Below are 25,583 nucleotides of genomic sequence, written 5' to 3' on the forward strand. Positions count from 1 at the left end.
GTCTCTGAACCCGGAGGTATTCAACCGTGTGCCAAAGACGACTGAGAGTGTGCATGCTCCTAAAGACAGGAGCTGGTGATTTCAATGATTAGCTCATGTTAAAGCAGACGGGAGGGGCTGGGGTGTTTGGTGGAGTGAAAAGTTGCATACTGTATGTTTGTTTTTTGAATACTCTGAAACATTCACCTTTTCCCTTTTTATCTCAATCTCTCCCTCTCCCCGCCCCTGTCAGACGCAGGCCATGCGTATTGTGCGGACCATCGGTCAGGCCTTTGAGGTGTGCCATAAGCTCAGTCTGCAGCATGCTGAGCAGGATGCAGACGGACAGGCAGATGGAGAGAGTGATAAGTCCACAGAGGAGCCCAGCAGTAATGGTGAGGCCCACTTGAAATTATTTACCGTTTTCTACTATTCAAACGTTTGTTTTACAAATCTATACAGACACAAATACACATTTTGGATTATTATGTGATGGATTTTCATGAATATAGCATAGAATAAGACACAAATAAGTATTAAAATATTTAAAAAAAAAAAAAACAGTATTTGAAGCTAGCAATAAAATCCTGAATCCAGTGAACTGATACTTGGGTTTTGTTTACAGCTAATTTACTCAGAGCCAGAGTCTGTTAAGTACAGTTTCATGTCTGTGTAGCTATGTGCAAACACCTGCTGCTTGTCTGAGCCTTCCACCTGTTCAGTAATAAACCTCAGTCAACAGCCGTTACTAAGACAAACAAAAGGAACCCAGCACAAAACTAAGATTAAATTCCTTCACGCAAAAGTTCTCTCTGTTAAAAGATATTTTCTGGATTCTTTTTCAGTGAAACTATTTACCTCATAAAGCCAACTATGTTATTAGATAATCAAAGCTGGACAAAGTGAAACCTCGGCCCGTGGTGCAGCAGGATATCAAATAAATGAAGGTGCTGAGATACATAAGTGTGATGTGAAGAGTTTTTAAAACTTTCCAATGAAAGAAACACAAGCATGAAAACTGTGCTTTGAACATTTACTTTGACTAACAGTATCAACAATTCTTCTTAAATGTTTTATAAATTGCCTGTAAGTGATTAGCGTTATCGCACAAGAACAGTAATGCAACCGTTCTTCTCAGAGAAGTGCGCTTCTACATTTTACCTTTGGCATCTGGTCTGAACAGCGTTATTGTGGAAAACGTGGAGTTTATGAGCCTTGATCGTTCTTTCTCATCACATGAGAACCATGTTTCTCCTGGCTAAACTCTAAAGCTTGACCTTTCCACATGTTTAGTTTGATTACACGCCTCTTTATGGGCGAAATGGAAACCATCAAACTGGCTCATTGAATTACCACAGTGATCAAACAGAAACAACACAGACGTCTGGTTACACTGGAATTTAACGTCAAACTACTCTGGATTTAAGTGTTCTCTAAAAACGGCCTTGTAATCACATGGGATGGAGAGTAGCGATGGGAAAGATTCCTGTGATTACAACTTCCATGTCACTGGACAACAGGAGAGGGTGGCTGCCAGTGTTAGCGGTAATGATTGTAATTAGCACAGTGAATGAATAGTTGGAGCTGGAGTTGTGTGACAGGCAGGGTGGATCACGAGTGGGTAAAATACTGTGTGAGCTCAAAATAGCATTAATTTAAGGTTTAGTTATACAAATTAAAACTCTCGTGTTATTGTACCAAGTTGGATATATCAGAGTATTAAATTCCACAAACTGTGTACCATATAAACTATAGTTTATAGTATAATTTGTATTAAAATAACAAGTACATAGCATGGTATAATACAATTTTTCCCTCAGGAAATTCACATTGCAAGTTTATTTCTAATAATAACCTGGATGTCATTCTTAATTAAAGTGGCTGTCCTGGATAGTTAATTGACTTGCACTGTGTGGTGTGAACTTTGTTTCTGAAAAATCATCCTATTCAACGTCTATATTGCAATACTGAAGTACCCTTGAGAGTGTTAGCCTATTCTGAGCACTCCTAACCAGGAGTAAAACACTGCACAAATACAGGATACGTTTGACATTTTGGGAAATTGGATTATTCACTTTCTTGCCAAGAGTTAGACGAGAGGATCAATAGCACTAAATATGAAGCGATTGCCAGGAGCTGGGTGAGTTAGCTTAGCCTGGCCAGCTGCTGGCGATAGCTTCATAATTAGCGAATAGATATCTGAGAGGTATCAATCCTCTTATCAGACAGGCAAAAGCCAATTTCCTAAAATGTCAGATTTTTTCCTTTTAATCCAAAAGTGAACTAAATTAAAACCTGAGGGTGATGGCAATGTTTTGCTCAAATGTCTTTGTGTTTCCCTCTACAGGCCGTAAACTGACGGGAGCAGAGCGAGGGGACGAGGAGGAGGACGGCAACCACGGAGGAAGACGAGCAGGAGAAGATCCGTCAGCTGGCACTTCTCTGTGTGAAAAGGCAGTCAGTGAAATTCTGCAGAGTCTGGCTGAACTGAATGTGGTCAAACCTGGACAGACCATAATAGTAAGAGACTGTTAGAACACACACACACATGCAGGCACGCACGCACGCACACACACACACGCACGCACACACACACACACACACACACACACACGCACGCACACACACACACACACACACGCACGCACGCACACACACACACACACACACACACACGCACAGAGGTTTTTAAGTCAAACTGATGTCTGACATCTGAGAGTTGCTATCCACTGTAAACTATGAACAATTACACTAATTGATTTTTTTCAGTAAACCCATGTAGCATTCATTGGTTGTATATTGGCATTTGCTGATCACTAGTGGAATGGCACTTGTATTCCACCAGGACTGTTTCCTAACAGCAGGTGCTGCTGGAAAGTGGTAGGTCAGTGTCAGACTGTCACACCAGTTCCACCCCCTGATGCACACGGTCTCCAAAGCACTTCTGTTAAAGCATACAATCCCCTTTACTGTGGCACTATTTCTTGTCACGGTCGCTAGATCAGCTAAGCCTTAGAACAGCAAAATGCATTTGTAGGGAGAGCTCGCATTCACAATCTCACCTCATAAACACCACATTCATGTGACAGTTTCTTTTCATTGGAGCTGCAGCCAAGGTCCCTTTTTATTACTGACCCCCAGCAGAGGGGGGGAGGTAGCAGCAGCATCCACATTTTAACGATCACTGATTTCTTCGCTCCAGACTGCTTCTGTCTTCGTAGCTACAGGAGTCTGCTCTGCTCTGCTCTCTTGATTCATTACTTTGGCTTGAGTGTGTGTTTTGATGCTATTATCTGGGAATAGTGCTGCCAAATGGCTCATTGAGCTATGAAAGTACAGTATAGTGCTTTGTCATCTACTGCAGTAGCTGACCAGATCATTGACTGCAGCTCTCCATGACTAATCATAGCTCCAAGTTGGCAGCAGATACTGCAGGTGTGAAATGACCTGGTCACTCTTGCATGTGGGGGAAAAAAATGCCTAGTTTTTTGTTTCACTGTGTTTTAGATTTAGCAGAAATATGAATCATTTTGAAGTTAAGAACTGACGATTATCTTTCACTGATAGTTTGACAGAGACCGGATAAGAAAGATGCAAACATGCAGGCTTTAGTGTGTCATGACGTGTTCCTTTGGATTTGTCACCAGAGCGAGTGTGGTAGACACTGCTGTTATCGTGCTGCTGAGAGAGAGAGAGAGAGAGAGAGAGAGAGAGAGAGAGGGATTGGAATGGGGGAACCTGAATATTCCTGCTTGGCTGTGAAAAGGGGGACACCTAATCCCAAAAAACCCAGTCACTTCCCTTTGATTTCTGAGAAATGCCACTATAATCCCAAGAGGAGTTTGCGAACATCTGCTCCATAGAGATAAGCGAGGAGTAAGGGAAGGAGGAAGAGAGAGAGAGAGAAGGGAATAAAGAGATGGAGGAAGGAAGACTGGTCGAAATATACATACTACACGAGATGCTGGTCGTATTGGTGGTTACGAACATTCAACACGAGGGTAGACGAAATAACAGGAACACTTCAGAGACTGTCTGAAGTGCCGGATCGACCACAGTTTGTAGGAATGCGAATAATGACATCTGCAAGTCCTGAAGAGAATCTAAAAGCACTGAATTCAGTTACTTCAAAAAAAAAGTCTGAAATTTCATTTACAAATGTCTGGATGTATTTTTCCTTTCAGAGTAACATTAGTCATAACTTGTTTTTGTCCGTGGTTGTTTTCTGTCAGGAGATGTTACACATGTATAAACTACTTGTGCGACAGTGGGTTGTGCTGCAGGAGGCTGTTCAATCCTTTTTTCGGGAGTTTGAGTCAGTGCCGTCTGATCTGTAGCAAACACACACAGATTCTGTAGCTAGGAAGCTCCTTCACTCATGAATAAGCACGAGTCAATGAAGTGATTAATTTTAATACTGAAGTAAATGTTATATATATATCGGTAAATTCACACACTCACTCTCTACTGCTTCATCATTCTTTGACCAGTGTGACCATGTAACGGGTATTAAATTACATTCTGTGCACCATTAAAACCATTGACTTGAAATGATGTAAAACAAAAAAGCAGCACATTCCCATATTTTTGAAGGTGAAACCTGATGATTAATTGATAAGCAAAGTTGTTGTCAAATAACGTGCTACTTTAACCACACCCCAGCCCGTTAAGTATTTATAAGAAGTAGGTTATATAAAGATATTACAAATGATTCATAACACTATAGTATAGTTGTGGGTAGATATAAGGACAAATACTTATTACTGAACAGTATTTTTCAACTGCTATATCTCCTGCTGTATGAAGACATATTTTACATTGTTACAGCTGTGTTATATTGTCTTGTCATTCATCTGGTTATATCAGCATCTAATTATGGAGGAGTCATAGCTCTTGACAAATAACACTTAAATCTGCTTTTAAGTACATCATAGTGTGTTGTTAATTTTACTGTTTAGAAAGTATGGTGGTTATATACTGAAGTGTAACAGGATTATCCAAAGCTACCAGAAAAAAAAGATTTTCTAAAAACTTAAACTTTTTCAGTTTATCCAAATTACATTCTTATTTATGGAAGCTGCAGATCACCGAGGTAACCACGCCGTCTCAGATGCACTTGAAGTTGAATGTGCCGTACTTTACAGTGTGCTACTTCGCCCTCTAGTGGTTCTATGAAGAAGTTACAACATAGTGTGTCCTGTTGTACCAATTTTGCATGACAGCAGTAGCAATTTGTGTGATTATTGAGGCCTGAATTTTTAATGTGTTTATGTGCGGCTTAAACATGCTTTCACACTGAAACCACACACACACATTTTGTCATAGGTCACTTTTGGGGACATTATAGAGACTTCCATTCATTTCCTGGAAACTCACCCTAACCACTACTTGCTGTACCCTAATCTAAACCATAACCACTGACCCAAAAACCAGCTGTTTCAGATTAACAGGTCTGTAGTCTGAAATTTGTCCCCTAAAGTAGCCTATGACAGACACACACATACACACTCGCACACAAAAAAATCCATCTCTTTTGGTCAGTGCTGACATCCCTGGAGACAGAAACACACAATTACTCCATCCGTACTGTTTGAGATAGAGAGAGGGAGAGGGAGAGAGAGGTTGAAATGAACAAGCTGCTTAGGGAACGTCCTATTTCTCCAGGACACATTTGTGCTAACAAAGATCATCTGGAAAATCATCTAAAAAATCCACAGAGGAAGGAGATTGAGAGAGAGATAAAAGGAGACAGGGAATGAGTATGCATGGTATGGTAATGAGTTTAGAGATTATTCCAGTTCTGGTGAGGAGTTACAGTAAGGGGCTCCAGGGGCCTCCGGATCAGTGGGTCATAGTCCTGGTCTCTGGGACTCAGAATACTGGGTGGCTTCTATCCTACTGGTTTGTTAATTGCATTTGTCTGGTGTCTGAGGTCTATAAATAGCTCCATATATAGACAGTATGATATGGCCAGGATGGAAAAACTGGCAGCACTGTGGGCTTTGAATTCGATGTCAGAGAGTTATACTCATCATTTCAGCTTAAAGTACGTTGTTTTTACTACCTTTATCCCTCCATCAGTAACATGCCTTTTTTTTTTTCTGGGTGTGTTTTTCTTTGGTCAGGATTTTGATAGAAGGTCCCTCTTCACCGTGACATCCCAAGGCATTACTCCCAGCAGCCCTTGCTCTCCATCTCTCACTCCACTGGCATCACAGCACTATCTGCAGCTTCTCCAGCAGCAGCTCCAGCAGCAGCAGCAGCACACACAGGTGGCCGTCGCTCAGGTAAGAAGCAGACTCTGACAATCACACTCACTGTAGAGGTTGTCTGAAACGAAGCAGTAGACAGAGATGAAAACAGGGACGCAACTAACAATTATTTAAAAAAAAAAAAAAAAAATGACTGAAACGATTCATTCATTACTACAATAGTTATCGACTATCGTGAATCGACTAACACTTCTATTCACTTTTTCCACACTTTCATCAATGACATTAGCATTTCCAAAAACATCCTTGCTGTTTTAATTTCAAATCAATATTATCAATATTAACATTTCATCTACATGGAGTGTGGTGTAAAATGAAACTGGAATTATTTCATCCTCTGGATTTGTAATACTTTCTCCCATGAGGGCCACACACACACACACACACACACACACACACACACACACACACACACACACACACACACACACACACACACACACACGTACGCACAATGTTTGCTGCAGACTTATCACGATATTGACATTTATTCCACTGATGTATCCCCAGAATGGAAAATACCCATGGTGCACTTTTACTTTGCTTGAGGACAATACACACACAGGGATAACCGTCTGGAAAATGCTTCGTCTTAATTTAGCACAATGGAGGCAAACAAGTCGATCTTCATCTTGGTGACTCTGTTAAATATCAGTCAGGTATTCACAATGAAATCCCTTTTAAGATGTGTGACTTTCATGGAACCACCTGGTACTGTATGTCTTTTACTAATGATGCCCCACTAGGGGGCGGCACCAACACAGTTATGTAAAAATAGATGGTGCAGCATTACAAAAACACAACATGTGCTGAAATTTAAAATGCGCAAATGTTTGTAACAAAGCATCTCAGGAGATTTGCAGAGCCTCCTATTTACAACATCTGAGCAACTGCAAGACGAATGCATATTTACTATAGTATTTCATGTCTGATTGCATCACTCAAAATCGACCTCAGTCAAAGATGAACCTAAATACCCATTCCATTACCTTGAGTCTCAGTGTAAGGATCATAGATATGTGCGGGATTATGAACCTGATTTCATTCAGTATTGTAGATCAAAAACTCAAGAGTAATTGAGGCTGAAAAAGAAAACTATTCAAACAAATATTTTAATGGATATTGCATCTAGGTTTTCAAATCTAATCAGAAATGTTCAAACAAACATACCCTCCCCTTTGTTTTTCCACTACAGGTGCAGCTGCTGAAGGATCAAATGGCAGCTGAGACCGCTGCCCGGATGGAGGCTCAGGCCCGCGTCCACCAGCTACTGCTGCAGAACAGGGACTTGCTGCAGCATCTGGCCCTGCTCGTGCAGCAGCTGAAAGAGCTGGAAGCCCGTTCCCCAAAAACAACACAACCAGGGCAGCCACACCAGGAGCCTCAAGCTAATGGACACAGTAAGTTACTGGAGAGGTGACTAAAGTAGGAACAGTGTAATCCCTCAGACAAACTCATGTCCCCTGTTGGCTTGGGGATGATGTGGACAGTCATGACACAAACCATGATCCCTCGCCGGCTTCCTGCCGGCAAACACCGTCAGTTGTGTTTGATGGAGCAGAAGCAGAGCTGCCAGGGACTGAAGGCCAGTGCTTTTCCTTTAACTGAACATTTCACTTTTATCTGTATTGAGGTGAAAAAACACACTGTCCTTCAGTTTAAAGCATTTATTAAAGCATCAAAATCTCACTGAGAACTGATGCAAAGCCCCATTTCCATCTCCTCCTCACTCGTGATCATTAGAATTGTAATGATCACGAGTGAGGAGGAGATGGAAATACTTAGAAGAATTAGTGCCAAAACAAGTTTACAGATCTTTCAATTTTTAAATTTCCATGAACAAATACCATTTTCTGTTTTCATAAAGCCAATTTCAGATATTTCAAATGTTTCACGTTTCATACTTAATCTGTGGAAAACAAGTTGCATGCTCTGTGAGCATATTGTATTAACTAAGACTAAGCGTCTACAGGCATGTGAGTGACTCTGTGGCTGCACTAACACACAGAAGTGATTGGAGCAACATGTGAACAGATTTCAGTTTAGCAATTTGACCTGATGATGGCACTAAATGAAAAGTCAGGGGATTACTTAAGTAATTACATTCCATTCACAGAGGAACATGAATGCCTGCACCAGATTTCCATCCAATAGTTGTTGAGTCACTCAAAATAACAAATGTGAACCTGATGATGCCGCTGGAGGAAAAGTCTTGGGATCACCAAAGTCATCAGGGCAAATCTTCTGGGGACCATGAATTTTTCCACCTGCATGAATGATAAAAACATACGTTAAAATGTGTTCACAACTGCATTTGTGTCAATTATAGAAAACTGGATTATTGATCTGACTTGGTCACATTTGTTTTTTTTTTATATAAGCCTGAAAATTAAAAATGGAGAGCCATGCATCACAGCTACATTGTACATCGCCCCTCAATGTAACACAACGTGTGTGACAATTTATCTTTACATGCAATAACATCTCTACACTGAATGAGTAACACATTATTTAATCACAGCGGATTTAAAAACTACATTCTGTCAGCATTATCTCACAGTCACACACTTCTCAGTGAGAGTTTTGATTGTGTTGACCGTTATTTTTGGCACACACACACACACACACACACACACACACACACACACACACACACACATACACACACACACACACACACAAACTTTGTCCCAATGGAAGATTTTATGGGGGAGGGATGTATTCACACCAGTTAAAAGAACGGTCTGTCCTGCCAAAATAATAATGAATAACTACACACACATACACACACACACTGGGCAGAGCTGTGTGAGTTTATGTAAATAATAAATGTGTTTTTACATGTGTGTGTTTGTGTGTATGTTTTAAAACTGACACATATTTCATGCCTGCATTAATCATGTTAGCCCTGCTAACCTTGCTAATCTCAGAAATGGCTGGCCTAAGTGCTGCCACTGGCGCACAGTGAACTCCTCCAGTCTGTGATGAGAGTCGCAGAGATTTAAAAAAACAAAAAACAAAGTGGTTTCTTCTTTATCTTGTTTTTCATTGAGACATTTATTAATTTAACTTGTTTTATTGATCTGTTCCAGATGGTGAACAGTCATCCGTTTCTACATTAGCGAAGCCTCTGTCTCTAAATCTGAAGAATCACTACAGCCAGACCCTGGACCAGCTCATCACCTCCACGCCCTCATGGGCGCTCCAGACCTCGCCCCTCTCCCCGACCCAGGTGGACTGCGCTGAGTCCTACCTCAACCTGCTCAACCTGGAGAACAGCAGCAAACCAGCTGCGTCAGTCAACGGAGACCTGGACCCCTTCATTAGGGCCAATGGGACGGTGGACAACAAGGAGGGGTCCTGCAATGAGATCGTCCCGTTTACATCGAGAAACTCCGCCATCATGGACGAAAAGTAAGACGGCTGTCCTCATGTTGATTACACAGAGAGAAAACAATGTAATAACCCGAACCCTGGACCAACACATAGATGTAACATATCAGTCCACTGGCAGTGTGTAGTGTAAGCATCATTATACAGTGACACCATCATACATTAAAGGAATAGTTTGACATCTTCAGAAACATGTTAACTCATTTTTTGGTCCGTGTATCCACAGGTTTTCAACACAGGGCAAATGTCAGTTCATCAATGGATAGAGACGAGCGACACTGTTGCTGAATAGGATATTCTGAGCCTTAATGCATTGTGTCACTCAGTTGTCACTGAGTTAGGTAGCTCTGGGTTACAACTTCCGCCCTGTTTTTTTAGCCTATATTTGTTTACACTCTGGGAAACTGGTATCATTAAAAGTATGCTGAATCCACTAACAGTTGTTTCTGTTTGCATACTCACCATAGATGTACAGATAACTATCACTGGATTACTTTAAATACTGATGCAAACTTAAAAACTTATTTATTCTCAGGCAAGTTCTGGAGTTATAAAGAGCGTCTATTTTTAACATGATTTCTAAGCAAGATATATGGATGTTTATTGACGATGGACATTGGAGATAATGTCATGCTTGAGAAGTGAAAGTCACACAGAATCATAAAAATATGTGTGTATCCTGTCTGTGTGTTCAGATTTGACCGAGTTATGCCTCAGAGAACGAGTATGAATCTTGGCACAAATTGCAGGTGCTTGGAGCTTCAAAGTGCCTTGATTGCCTCCATGAGATGTAACCGTTGTGTGTAGAACGCCTGCATGCACCTGTCCCTTTAGCTTCACCAAATATCTTTGCCCAACACCCCCCACAACTCTCCCCAAGTGTGAAAGCTTTAAGCTGCTGGCTAATTCCCACAGACTTCAGTCTTTGTGCTAAACTAAGCTAAGTGCCCGCTGGCTATGTCTTAATGTTTAAGCTGCACGAGAGTGATATCAATCTAATGACTCTCTCCCCAAAATTTCGAACTAGTCCTTTAATGTGCAGACACACTCCTAATGTGCTAGCAGTCAGTTTGTGTTTGAGGTAACCAGGCTACACAGTGACATACGCAGCCTGTAGCTTTTAGCATTATTAGTGGAGAACAGCTCAACTCAGCAGAAACAGCCTCCAGCTAATGAAAGTGTGACTGTAATCAGGGGATTACAGAACAGGGGGGAGAAAAGGGCTGGGGTTAGACAAACAAAGAGCGGATCAGGTTTGAGGTGGAAAAGAGAGAATCGGAGAGAATGAGATATAAAAGAAACACAGAAACTCCATCAGCTTTAACTGCGTCCCAGTGTTTCTATTCCATGAAATAACTCATTTTGAGAAGTCATTAAAGCAAGTCTCAAGAGGGTAGAAACTGTAAATGGAATCATTTTCTTTTGGAGTACTTTATAATGAATGTGTTTTGCTTTTCAGGGATGTTTGAGGTTCTTTTCTCTCGCTGTCACATTTTATGTTACCAATTGCTTTCTCTACTGTACTTTCGACTTAATGCCTGAATACTTTGGCGTGCAGCTTAGTGATAAACAAGCAACCCTTACCTTGAATGTATATATGTAGCCACAGCATGTAATTACATTTTAATGAGCTTTTTAATGAGCTTTTAATCTCCTTAAAGCCATCACAAAGAACAGCTATGGTAAAACACTACATGCAGGATAAACTCTTCAGTCCTTTCTTTTTTTTTTCTTTATCTCCCTCCTTCTCTCACTCATTCTCACACTAAATTTGTCTCTCCTCTCGCTGTTTTCTCTCTCTGAAAGCTATCCGCAGTCAACTCTCCAAGGAGAGCTGATTTCAAAACAGACAAGGAGAAAAATAAGGAGTTGGAATTGACTCAGTGGTGTAGTGTGTATTTGGCGTGCTTGTATTTTGTATGTCTGCTTTGTTTGAGTGTGTTTGAGTGTGTGTGTGTGTGTGTGTGTGTCAGTCTGCAACTTAGCCAGCCTCACATCCTGTGGTTTCCTGTAGCACAGACTCCCAGCCAATCCCAGCTCCCATCCCTTCACAACCTGAAACCCTACCCGGCTGCATATGTCAGAATACATTTTTTTTTGTGGTGGGGGGATAAAAAGAAAGACAAAAGGGAACTTCAGATCTCTTCCAAAGAGAGACGTCTTGTTACTGTACATTTCCATCTGAACATTAGTTTCATCTGGGAGTGTTTTGTGTGCCAAGCTGACCCCCCCCCCCCTTTTCCCTTTATTTGTAATTATGTAACAGCCAGCATCTCTTTTCTGTCTGCCACTTTTCCTCCTGAGCTCCTTTTGTCCAAGCACATTTTCTATTTTCTGTCTCAGTAGAAATCAGCTTAGAAATACACCACCAGGATGTTTTATGCTCTTTCTCTTAAGTGACTTTCCCCCCTCTCTCTGCCATCCTCTCCCTCCTTTATTGGCTTTTGTTTGCCGCCTCTCCTTAGTGACATCATCTTTGTGTAAATAGTAATCATAAAGTTTTATGCTGGGGCTTTCTACACAAATGGCGTATATAAAATTACTGAAAATTCAGGTCATGCTGCACAGGAAAACACTGATATTCATCTTCCAGCTGCAAAGAATATGAAAACAACTGTGACTTTTCAGTGTGCAGAGTTGCTAGTGTTATGAGACTCAACTAGATCTTTTAAGCTCACTAAAGCATAGGAAAAAATGAGAGTTGGAAACTTCAGCTTCATTGTGTTATTGTGTTTCCCCCTGCCAAACTCCTTTACATTACCTTTGGCGCAGTCAAACCCCTGCGCCCGCCCTCCCCCTCCACATGGCGAATTTTATTGCTTCCATTTGCTTTTGTTTTCTGGATTTCCCCAGCGAATCAATGTTTACAGCCTGAGTGGCCGTATTTTATGTTCTGCGAACAAGCAGACGGATAGCCTACGCTACTGCCATCCTCTGTGACCCCCCCCCACACCCCCCCCACCGCTCCTTCCACCCTCCAACCCCAGTTGCAGTGCTGGTCATGCACAGCGATGGAATCCGTTCACTTCACATTATTAGTGCAATTTAGCTTTATAGTTTTACATCACACAAGCATTATCACCCAACATGGACCATTGCCATGTGTGCATGCCAGCTGGCCCACTCACTCCAATACTATATCATCACTGCACATGGTATGTTGGCATTTTACTGACTACACTATATCTAACCGTGTAGTGAGTCACGCTTTACGCAACAAGCAGGAAAACCAAAGTAGGATCAAAACAGGATGTTATAGTAGACTAAAAAACACCCTCTGTGGGCATAAAACTGAACCATGTTATTTGTGATTTTTTTTTTTTGAGTCATCAGCCTCTGGAAGTGACACATGAGAACGAGGCTAAGAGTCTACAGCCATGCTAGCAGCTCTGTGAGGCTGCACTTAGGCACAGCAGTGCTTTGACCTAAACCCTTATGTCACAATGCTAACATGCTGATGCTCCTTATAGGGTCGTGGGGTGGGGTGGGGTGGGGGGCTGGAGCCAATCCCAGCTGACATCAGGTGAGGGCGGGGTACACCCTGGACAGGTCGCCGGTCTGTCACAGGGTTTGTTAGCATGCTTACATTTACTAATTAGCAGAAACAACTGAGACTAATGAGGATGTCATAGGTAGTCATCATTGATCTAATGATGGTGTTAGAATAAAAAAAAAAGTCTTGGGATCACCAAAGCTGTTACAATTCATCCTGAGAAGAAAATGAACAAATGTGTGTAGTGAATTTCATGGCGTCCATCCAATAGTGGTACAGATATACAGTCAAAACCATGAATGTCAACCTCATGGGTGAAGCTAGATGTAAAGTCAGGGGTCACCAAAGTCATCATCTTCATCATCTGGGAAACATTTCTCGACAACTCCTCCGATAGTTGTTGAGATGTTTCAGTCTGGCTAAAAACTGCAGCGTGCCCACACACCCCAGAAACAGACACATATGGTGACCAGCTTATATGTATTATTCACAAGTGAGTCATGTTTTCCTCTGGCATGCTATAGACTGCACTCTCTGACACTCTTTCTCTATGTCAGTATTGTATGTTGCATAATCACATTTCCTGACCTATCTCGCGATCTTCTCTTCCTCTTCTAGCTTTCTTTTTTTTTTGTTCTCCCTCTTCATCATTAACATCATCGTTCGTGTGCCAGAGCTGCACCAGCAGCATTGCCGGCCAGTAATTTGATTGCAGCGATGTGATGGGACTGTAATGGATGATGTTGCCGAGCGTTTGGGTGGAGCTGGTTCTGTCAGCTGGATTTACACACTGCTACATGTCGCTGTTCAGAGATAGAAGCTGACGTTTTTAAGAGGTTTGCAGCAGGATTTATCTGCTCTCAGACTCGTATCGGGCTGAATGTGATACCTGGTGGAACGTCGGCCTGTCAGTCACTGACAAATGTTTGACTGGGGCTCTGTCAGACAGGGTGGCTCTTTCGAATCCAGTTGTTTGAATTGAACTGAAGTTTTGCAGACACTCTCACGTTCATCCTCCTACATGCTTAAACATCCCACATGGACATCTTACACACACTCATTGGGTGTTGTGTGTTAGTTCCCTTGCAAAAGCAAGATGCTTTTACAAAGGCCCAGTGTCCCTTCTCCTGCTTGTTCTTTCAGTTGCTTTGTGTCTCTGACTTTCTGTCTCAAAGGCTTAAGTAGCTATAAAAGATTTTCCAGGTAAGACTTCTTTTCAGAGACACGACTAAATAGGAAGATAAAGATGTTTTACTGATTCTTTTTGTCTCCACCTGCTAATCTGCAGAGCTCATTTTGGTTTGTTTTTCAAGTAAGAAAGTGTTGCTATTTTTCATGCTATTCTCTTGATTGCCTGCTTTGTTCCTGTTAATTGAATGGTGAAGTAAGTAAGCGTGCTGTGCTTATGAGTCATATGTACTGCAGACGCCACGGGGAGTTTGTCTGAACCTCTGAAACACTTTTGCTGCTTTAGTCTCTGTATTGATTTTCAGTTTTGCATTGAATTAGCCCAAGAATAAACTAGTATCGGCCTGACACGCACGCATGTGTATATTTAGTCATGTATTCCCTCATAATGCTCTTTTTATCGTACTGACATTTCCCAAAGGATAGATACGATTCAAGGATATGACACTTCCTGTCAGCAACAGTTGTCCATTCACATTAGTGCAATATTAAACATTTAGCTCCAACCGGTTGAGGCAGATGGCCGCCCACCCTGAGTCCGGCTTTGCTCGAGGATTCAGCTTCTTGAAAGGAAGTTTTTCCTCGCCACTGTCGCCAAGTGTTTGCTGGTTGATGGTGGGAATTGTTGGGTCTCTGTAATCACTGATATAAAGAGTATGGTCCGAACTGCTGTATTTGAAAAGTGCCTTGAGATAACTTCTGTTGTGATTTGGCACTAAATAAATAAAAATGACTTGACTTGTGAAGTCAAGTCATTTTTATCTACATAGCCCAAAATCAAGAAAACTACAAAATTGCCTCAGAGAGCTTCATAATCTCCACACCTGTTCTGCTCCCATCTAGGGGAATAGAAGCTTAACATAAAAGTACAAGGACATACAACAACATACATCAACTACAACACTGTCCCTAATCCTTCAATTTTGTGAAGGAAATCTTCCAGAGCAGACAGACATGCAGTGTTGTGTGTACAGAGTAGGCTGAAGAAGGTATATATTTAGTGTAATAAGTGAAGGAGTTTCAGGCAACCCACCATAGGGAACATTTATATTTAGATGTGAGAAACATCTCTCAGTGACATTGCAACTGAAAGCCGAGACAGTTTTGACTGTTTTGCATTTACTGAGCATTTAGGTGTTTGCGGGAATCTCCAGCGTCTGAGACTTGACAATTAGCAGTGACCAGCTGTGCAATGATTTGCTTCTGCATGTGGCTAGACATTAAATCATTGAAGACAAAAAAGGATTATGTGAATTTGGTAAACTTTGCTGTTTGCAGTCAATGTCCTCGTCCAAACTCCAAAGATCTTTTTAAACCACTGAGATTTCGACAACACTTGGTATTTTTCTTACTATTGCCAATCTTCAAGTCTAAGATGTCAGACTTTCCTGTAAGCACCACCAATGAAGAGCTGTGACATATTCTGTCTCAAGAAATTTCAGGTTTCTACAAGTGGATTTTAAAGGCTACTGAAATAGTTGAAAACCAGTGGCTGGCTGAAAAGTGGGAAATCAATATAAAATGTTCTGATAGGCTTTGGAAAATGGTCAGCTTTAACATTGTTGTTTGTAGAAAAATGATGACAAATTTAGTCTACGTGTTGCTTTCAGCCCACTCCTCTCAGTATTCCCAGGTTGGATCTATCTTCTTGGATACTACCATTGGGAGTGCCTAGTTGTAAATGTTCAGTAGTGGCTTTAAAGCTCCCTTACCCACTGTAGCTCCCTGATCCTCTGTAGTCTAACTGTTGCCTCTCTTTGGTACAGGTGTGAGGACCCGCTCCTGCTCATCCTCTTCCTCATCTAACCATCCCTCATTTTCCTCTCAGTCTGCCCAAACAAACAAACTGAGCCCCCAGAATAACCCCCAACCAGCAGCAGCCCCCTTAAACCCCCCAGCTCATGCCTTCCATTGCCCCGTCCCCCATCCTTCTCCCTCTCATCATTTGCTACAACCTGCCTCTCCCTAGGAGCCTGGGGCGCTCTCTGCCACTGCCTAAGCCCCCCTTCCTCTCCTCCTCCTCTTCCTCTTCTCCTCTCTGCCCCTTCTCCTCCCTCTATGTGAGTATTACTCATGACAACCAGCATGCAGAACCGGTGTCTATGGCACAAGCATGGGAGTAGGCATGTGGTGGATGAACAGTGTGGGTGTAAGCTGGCTCATGTGTGGGTCTCACCAGTGATTTCTCTGCTAATGACTACATAATTACCTTTACATGCGGATGTGGTTTTGCAAATTCAGAACCACATTAGCATTGAGGTAATCGGTGAATCACACATGTCTTGTGCACGGTAGCACTGTCTGTTTTTTCCACACTTTGCTGGACTATGAGCGCTTGTTTTGCCTCTCGCACTTTAGTCAGAGTAGCAGAAATATTTTTGTCAAGATTTTTTATTGTTTTTGTCAGTGATGGTTCATCCTGAACAGTAAAACTGTCAGAGCAGCAGCAGGAGGGAAGTACGTTTTGATGTACCTGTCTTACGCTCACTGTGTCACGGTGGTGTTTGTTCTTGTCATGTGCATGTTTTGGTTTACTGGATCTTACCAAATCACCATCTTCCAGATGGAGGATATGATAAGCCAAGCCTCAGGCATACAGCATCAGAGGTCTCACATGTTGTATTGCTTCATGTTTGACCAGAAGCCAGTAGAAGAGCAGCATAAGCAAATAAACCCATTTGATTCTGTCGGTGGCAATAGTTCACAAAAATAGCATTTAAATAAATAAAAAGTTATTGGAAAATTATTTTAATCACAAGCAGAAAAAAATAATAAACCAGAAAGACAAACTATTACCAAATGAGGATCAAGTAAAGAGGATAATGTGAATTTTGTGGCTTTGTACATGACAAATGTTGCTTTGCAGCAGCTTATTCCCTGATGTCAGAGCTTTCCACCCACACTTAAACACACCACTTTAGAAGACATAAAATAATCTGTTTTCATCTGCATTACCACAAAATAATAATCTTACCTTGAAAACAAAAACCCAATGATTTTCTCGCTGTGGCGGATTACCTAAAGTCTCTGCAAGTCCATTTTTATTTCACGTTGAACTGAAAGCAGCGGCTGCCAAAATGGTTGGAATATTGTAGATATTCTTCTCCAGCAGTCATATGCAATAATATAAGTAAATGAGAGCTGTAGTAAATGACCTGACTTGAACAAGCTCCCAATAATCTCCTTTAGTTGGAGAGCTTAAGTCCCACACTCATGGTATAATAAGCACTGGAAGATTTGAGGACTGTGGGCCATATCATTGTCAGAAGTGTGATCCCAGGCCTTAGCTGGTCTTCCGCCCTGTGCACCTAAAAGAGGAAAATTCTGCAAAAATATGTTTAAGGAGGAATTAACTCTGCTTTGTCAGAGGAGTGGAATTTTAAAAGTTCTGTGGACTGTAAACAACATAAAATCACTAAAGCAAGTAATCTAATAGAAAAGAAAACCAAATTTAGCTCTTAAAGCTCCAAATAACATTGCTGTTCTTGGTCTTTGCAACAGAGAGGCTACAAATATTGATCTCCAAAATTGCACAAATATGGTATGAATTATTAAAATAAGTGGATGGAATTGACATTTATGCCAATTCATCTGTCCTTGTTTATTTTGTAGTTGTGTGAGACAGAATTTCCAAATTACTGGAAAAACGAGGCTAAAGGAAAACAACCAGTTGCTGAGATGCATGGCAGGTAGGCTGAATGAGACTAGAGCAAGATGAATGGAGAGACAAAGACAGAATAATAAATAGTGGTAGAAAGATGGAAAGTAAAAACAGAGGAGAGAGAGATGGGGCAGTGAGGCGGAGACATTGTGACAGACAAGAGGAGTTGCTGACTTGAAGTTATGATAATGAGTCTGGGAAGGAAAGAAAGCAGCCTGAGTCTTGATCTGGATGCAAATTAATCTCCACATCCTGGGAAAGCACACATGCAAAAATAACATGAGACCACAGCAGAGTCAAACTTTAAACTGTGCCGTTTGTGTGTATAAACCACAAAGACACTGTTACCCCAGGGGAAGTATTAAGGAAGTATTAAAGTGTTCAAGGGTTTCATTTGGCTTCAGGAGAGCTATGTTGGCTATTATAATTTCCTCAAGTCAAAAAAAATGTTGTTTCTTCCTCATACCTTTAAGCTCCTTTTACCTTTATACTCTTACCCACTGGTTTGATGGGCAGTTTCATCTATGCCATGGCGCGCTCAGGAGTCCAGCTGTTTTCCCTACTTATATGGTGCCACTCATGTTTCTTGTAGTTATTAATTATATCAGATCAAAGCCTCCTTGAATCCTCACACTTGGCAGCATGACCAGGCCTTATATGCATTGAACTGTATTTGCTAAGGTTTAGCTACAGTGGCCATCCATCCCAACTGGCTTCATAGGCAATAACAAGATAAACTGTATCTTTGCTAGCAGCTAACTAGCTAGCCAGCTAAAAACTGAAATCCAGTTATTCTTTCATAAAATATTTGGACAGCTGAACACACAGCAAATCTTCTTTTTGTAGTTTCGTACTTTCCACAGCAGACATGTTAAATTTAAAAACATGACCAAGAGTCTGCAGCCATGCTAGCAGCTCTTTGAGACTTAGAGTAGACTTGTCATAGTCCATTGAGCTAAATGCTAATGCCGGCATGCTAGCATGCTCACAATGATAACGCTAACGTTAATGTTTAGCACGTTCACCATCTTGGTTTAGAATTTTAGCATGCTAAAGTTTGCTAATTAATGCCAAACAGCTGAAAATGAATAGGATTAGTGTTGCAAATATTTGGTCTTTAACTCAAAGCTTCAGACACGTTTACATTTTGCTCTGACGATAGACTTTTCTAGATGTAAAATCATGGGAACACCACATTTATCACAATTTATACTTATGGACACATGAAGGTCTGTATAATTGTGTCATGGTGGGGGTAGAGAATAAAGTCAGGGGATTACCAAGTCAGTAGGGTTCATCCTCTAGGCAGCATGGGTGTGTGTTATAACTAATGATACCGCTTATGCCATTGGAGTCAGTGGAGTTCTTGCCTTGACTTTTACTGTGCAGTGCTCTGTGTGCTCCTCCATTTGTTAGAATAGGACACAGCAGATAATTATGGTTTCCCTGCTCCATTACAACAAGCCTGTCATTACTATAGTTGTTAACACCATCCTCGTACAGAAGCAGAGACAGTAAATATATCAGCAAGTCACATAAGTTCATTACTAAGACCAGGATTCAACCACAGGCCAGATTTCACAGGGGAAAGAAGTTAGCAGCCACCAGTATAATGTATATGGGAGGAGTCAGGGAGGAAGTGAAGCTTGTTAGCAAGTGTGTGTCAGGACTCATTTTCCAAGAGAATGACTGTGATTGTGTGTGGTTGTGCGCACTGGAGCTTGTCGTGGCATTATTGTGGTACCATCAGGGAGACTGCAGTGTAGCTATTTCTGGTGTGTATGTTCGAGTGAAGGGAGGGGAAAGCCTGCAGCTCTTTCCTCGCTTCCTTACCCCTCAACTCTTTTTTGCTTTGGCTCTCTTTCTGCCCCTGTCCCTGTGTTTTCTCAGCATGAGAGCTGTGGGATGTAGATAAGTCCCTAGACAGCTGAAACAACAGGCAGCCAGAGAGAAAGAGAGAGTTACTGTCTTGTCTAGTAACAGCTTACGTCACAGTATGCTCAGGTTAATGGGGTATAATGTGACTGATAGAGAGGAAAAGTGGCTTAAGGCTTATTTTCGTACTCCTTGGAACAAAGAAATGATGCTGAATCTGAGTTAGCAAATGGATCCACTGAGGAATTCTCAGCATGTTAACCTTTTTGTCAGACTTCACTAACCAGCGTGTCTGTTCTCTTACTTGCAGGTATAAACAGACAATCCCCAAACTTGACCCTCCTCCACCCTCCCTGAACCGTAAGCGGGCCAGCAGGACCTTGTCTCCAGGGTCAGAAGTCACAGCTGTGCCCATGCCAGGAGAGGTCACCGCTAATGATGCGACCCCCAGCCGCAGCAGCAGCCTCTCATTCCCCGACATCACCCCCAGCTCCCTGTCATCCGCCGATTTCCACTCCCTCAGCAACGGCGAGAGCAGCTCCTGTTCGGCCAGCGAGGACTCGGGGGTCCGCTCCGAGACCAAGTCCCTGCTGTTGCCCCTGCGTGACGACGACGACCTGTTCGGAGACCGCGGGACCTTTTTAACAGCCTCCAGCGGCTGTGACAGTCCCCTGGAAGAGAGGAGCGAAGCAGTTCTCTCTCCCTCTGAGTCGTATCCTGCTGAGCCCCCCAACCTCGCCCCGCAGTCGGACACCTATGAGCACCCACTGCCCTTTTCATCTCCTGTGAATGATACCTGCCTCCACATCAGTTTTTCTGAGGATGAGCTGCTGGAGAGCAGCCAGGAAGATCCTAATGTCCCACAGCGGAGTTAGGAGGATAGGCTGGTATCACCTTGGAGACCTTTCACTATGTTCTTCAATCAGCTTTTAATGCAATACTTAACTGTCAGACCCTCCTATGTTTGCACTGGGCTCCATTTCAGGACCTTTATAATTATTCTGTCCACTTGTGACACAGTCCAGACATAGCATTGCCAGTAACTGAAAAATAATCTATTGTATAAATTATTAGCCAATGGACAGATTTAGTATTTTTGTAATGAAATTAATGATCTAATTTACTTTTTAGTGACTAGAATGTTAAGCAGAATACATGTAGCAGCTCTTGCACTGTTAAAGTCACACATCATTTACTGTAAGCCAATGAGGGGACACATTTTATTTTTGCTAGTAGTCAACTTTAAAACATTATTTTGTATGATGCTTCGCTGTGGTGCAAACTGTTGTGGAAATGCCATTTTCTGCAGATTTCACAGAGCAAATGTTGGTGATGTTGGGAAGAGCCTCGCCTTCTGAAAATCCCCTGAGTGGATGATGGGTAGAAAGAAAAGAATAAGAAAGTCAGTAAAGGGGAAAGGGCAGGATAGAAGTGAGCAGATGTAGTCGTGTTTTGGTTTATGCACATCCACATGTGGCTGTGTAGTAGGGTATTATATTATCAGAGCTGAGTGGGTTAGAGAATGTTTTGTGCTACTTGTATTTTGGGTTTTTTAGACTAAAAGGTCTTAAAGCAGTGCTGGAAAAATTAGCCGAATAGCTAAAGGGAATTTGTGTTCTGTATTGTATTGATTTTGTATGTAGCAAGATTGCAGTCCTTCAAAACAAAGGGATTATTGCATTGAATGAAAGCAAACCCTCTGTGAGCTAATGGCCTTGAGAGCTTTGGATTGCACCTGTCTGAGCGGGGAGTGTGTCACCGAGGACTCTGGGAAAATGTAACGGGCATTTTTCACTACTTTCGGATTTTATAGACCAACCGATCAATCAGTTAATCAAGAAAATAATTAGCAGATTAATAATTAAAGCTAGTCATTAGATGTAGTCCTAAATCAATATATGTTTATGCAAACGCAACATATCATTAAACAACTGCCATTGTTCTTAAGTGCTGAAAACATGTATGGAAATGAGATGAGATGAATAGAGCTGGAACGATTAATTGATTAATCAGTTGACAGAAATAATTTAAACAGAAGTTTAACTCAAATGTAAATATTTGATAATATATGTTTTTTCATATATTTAGTAAACTGAATATGTTTAGGTTTTGAACTGACATTTTATAGAAGAAGTGATAAATCAACAAGGAAAATAACAAGCAAATGAACTGATAGTGAAAATAATTTGTTTTTGCCCTGGAGCTGAACATGTAGATGTTCAAATTCCCATTTTTATTTTACATTAATGTGGCAAGAATGTACTGCGTCGATCATAGTGTTTTATTCAATGAAGCGCACTATTGTAACCTATGAGAGGTAGAAGTGACAATAAACGGACGGGAGAGGAAAAGCAGCTGCGGTGTGAGAGGAGGGGGGGTGTAAAGGTGCAGGTGTAAAATGCACACAAACCTTTTTACACCCAGAGACGAGGCTTTTCTCAACATCACATGTGGCAGGGAGCTATAACAGCAATAACACATGGAAGAAAAAAATAATAAAGAGGAATAGTTGAAGAAGCACTTACCTGTGTTTTTTTTTTTTTTTCTTAAATCCAGACTGTGTGTGTAATCTGTCTGTGTTTGCTTTACTCCTGAAATTGCATGTATTTCACCTGCTGGCTTCTTTGTTGATGTAATTCTTCAGTGTAAGTTGCCGTCACGGCAGCACAGTAAACATTTTTATCCACTCACTGGGTTGAATGCACTCAGGGAAGATCTGGCTTCAAAAAACGAAATCATAACAAGCAGTTCACAGATGGATTCAAACCACAGAGTAACAATGCAGCCATAGACCTATTTTTAAAAAAAAAGTAACGCTGTTCACTTCATCTTTTTGGTTTGAATGGGAACAGGAATAGTCTGTTTGCTCTTCTCTTCTGCCCCTTTTTCTCTCTGCATTAATTACGTCTCACATTTTCCATTAACAATTCATGTCTCTCAAACTCTTTCCCACATGCGTAACACTTTCAGGGCTCTTTGAGACTTTTCTGTCACCTTCTCGTAGTTGTTCTGCTCGCGGCGAGTCTTTTGACAGTGAGCTGTTTCTTCTCTGTTTTCCTCAAGCCTACAAAGCTCGTCTCTGCAGTGTGCACTGTCGCCGCGATGCAGGAACAGGTGACTGACAGGCTTAATGTGCTCAGGGTGTCGGTGGGGTGCAGTAATGAGAATGGAGCCCAATAGGAAATCCTTCAGCTCTAAGGTGTTAGGGCTGTTATTTCCCCTGCACCGCTCTGATCTCAGGAGTGCAAACACCACGTCTGGTACACTCTAAACAACAGAATTGGTGAAATGTGTGGTTTGTTTTATTTGTGGCACAGGAGCCCATTTCTCCCCGTATGCCTTCATGTCCTCCTTCAACTTGGAATTCCCCAGATGAATAATCAATAATGCATGATGTCTGTGTGGCTCAGGATAGCAGAAGCTTCTCCCTCCTCTTTTCCTCTTTGTCTCCAGAGAGGTGGCCTCCATCTGAGGAGGCCTCCTCTCTGAGGTGGCCTCTGTTCAATACCAGACAGCATCTGATCTGCGATCAATCCAACATACCTGTAAAGAGTCAGATCTCAGCTTGATACCGACTGTTAACCTCTGTGGGTTTATATAGCTGCTTAAAAGCAGATGGCGATCGTCCTTCATGTGCCCATTAATGCTGCTGAAAAGTCATTGGTCTTTGTATAGACAGGAGAGAGCCCGGCAGTGATCAAAGCTTTGTGTGTGAAGCCGGCGATCACAGACACAGCGATGAACTCATACACATGTCCGCCCATTATAACAGCTGCCAGTGGAAGAGATAAGACGGGAGATTTGGCTTTCTTCTTACTTTTAGAAATGCCTGAGTACTCAAGTCTAATTATGATATTGACATCATGGTAGAAATGTGACATTTCTCTAAGGCAAAAAATCCCAAAAAAGATGGATCACTTTTTCCCCCTATAGATGTATAAAATCATTTATATAGGATTACTCATTATGGACCAACAGTGTACAGTACCAGACAAAACTCAGTAACACATCTTAAACATACTGTTTAGTTAATAATCTGCACTGGTAATCATAGGATCTACCTGACCTGTAACAGAAACCAGTTCCAAAATCTCCTCGGGTACACACTCACAAAAAAAAAGAAAAGAAAAAGAGAGGTATCTTCTCAGCAATAAGGGCGTCTGAGTGTTGATCATCTTTCATTTAAATGCAAATTTGTAATATTTCACTCGAGCCCAAATCAGTCTGAGACATAATTATTATTACCTAACATATCTGCTGTTTCTTTCGGTACCAAGAAAATTCATGGAATCAGTTAACCAGGTCTCGCCTGCCGAGGAAGAGAGGAGCACAGAAGCAGTGACGTAGAGAAAATGACATAACTGATAGAAAGGTTGTAATACCTTCATGTTTTACAGTGATTATTTTACCCCCAAATCATCATCATATTATAAATACACTGCACTTGGCTTTGGACAATCTAGGGAGAACAAAAGGGAGAAATGCAGTATCTACAAATATATTAACATTTATATTGAAAGCAACATAAAAATATACAATATAATCATCTCTAATCTAAAATATAATACATTTAAATATTTTAAGGAAGCTTAACCAATCATGCTAGTTATTTTTTGGCTAGTTCATCCGTTTTTAGCTGTTTTTGATTGAATGTTTAGATTTAACTGCTTCATTTGGTTATGTGGAATAACAAACTGAATTACCACAATGATGGTTCAACAAAATATCTATTCCTTTATTGTGAAATGCAGCTTTAGCTAAGACTCGCTGTAGCAACCTTGCCAGGTACTTTACTCTTGATAAGGGTTTTGGAAGATTACTACATCAGAGTTCAGTGCCGTTTGGTTTTAAGATCCATTTTGTATAGTTACTGAATATTTTACAGGCTCTTTGCATGGAAATGATACATTTCTGTGGCATTATAATTATTTGATATGGTAAAACATGTTAAAAAGTCAGATTCTTAAGTTACTGTTGGCCAAATTTAATCAGTTCTGTGTAGGTAAAATATATTGGGGGGAAAAAAATGTTTGTAAATCTTCCAGTTTTTCTTGGCAGCTAAAAGAGTTAGGTCTCATATTTTTTATCTTTTTTGGACCTTATATCTGTGCAGCTCAAGACTCCAGCAAGTAAATAACAGGAGAGTACTGATCCTGAATTATTCACTTCTGTCCAGAAGGAGTTGTCTGCCAGGCTGTGACACAGCGTCTAGATTAAAGTACCCACAATCATGCCTGCAGAGGCTGGGTCCATTTTTTAAAAGTCTGCAGTTCCTCCATATTCTTCCTCACTTTGCAGAGGTGAGTGAAACCCTTAAAGTCTTGTTGCCATTGGCCTGAGTCTGTTTTTTTTTCTTAATAGTTATTATCACAGATTAATGGAGAAAGTTAACACCCTGAATAGGACCAAATGTATTCCAGACAACAGTAAGAATATTCATTTCTCATAGGTTAAACCCAACAGAAATTGTTCAATGCTTCAGTCATAGTGGAGCATACCTCTCCAGCCCTGCCTAACCAGAGTCTTCTCTCACTTTGCCATGGCTTTATTTGGAGGACAGACATTTCAGATATGTAAACATTGGTTCCAGGCAGACGGATGGAGCTGGGAATATGAGGAAACAGCGGTGGGACTTTGGAGACCTGCAGCAGCCAGCTAGAACATGACTGTCACTGAGTTGCTATGCCTTTCCATTTGCTTTTTTTTTTTTTTTTTTTAAACT

At 41.3% G+C, this 25,583-nt stretch overlaps 1 protein-coding gene across 1 annotated transcript in view; it reads left to right on the forward strand.

Annotated features, from left to right (window-relative positions):
• The window catches only part of LOC111237365 (carboxyl-terminal PDZ ligand of neuronal nitric oxide synthase protein-like), a 47,286-nt gene extending 25,393 nt beyond the window's left edge, over positions 1–21,893 (forward strand). Inside the window, exons 6-11 of the mRNA XM_022766440.1 lie at positions 233–374; positions 2,327–2,499; positions 6,105–6,266; positions 7,447–7,651; positions 9,344–9,665; positions 20,172–21,893. Of these exons, the coding sequence (XP_022622161.1) occupies positions 233–374; positions 2,327–2,499; positions 6,105–6,266; positions 7,447–7,651; positions 9,344–9,665; positions 20,172–20,736 (1,569 nt within the window). The 3' untranslated portion in view covers positions 20,737–21,893. The remainder of the gene's footprint in view (positions 1–232; positions 375–2,326; positions 2,500–6,104; positions 6,267–7,446; positions 7,652–9,343; positions 9,666–20,171) is intronic.
• The last annotated feature ends 3,690 nt before the right edge of the window (positions 21,894–25,583 follow it).

This window comes from Seriola dumerili, unplaced genomic scaffold (genome assembly GCF_002260705.1).
Source record: "Seriola dumerili isolate Sdu_G_001 unplaced genomic scaffold, Sdu_1.0 BDQW01000853.1, whole genome shotgun sequence".
Taxonomy (NCBI): domain Eukaryota; kingdom Metazoa; phylum Chordata; class Actinopteri; order Carangiformes; family Carangidae; genus Seriola; species Seriola dumerili.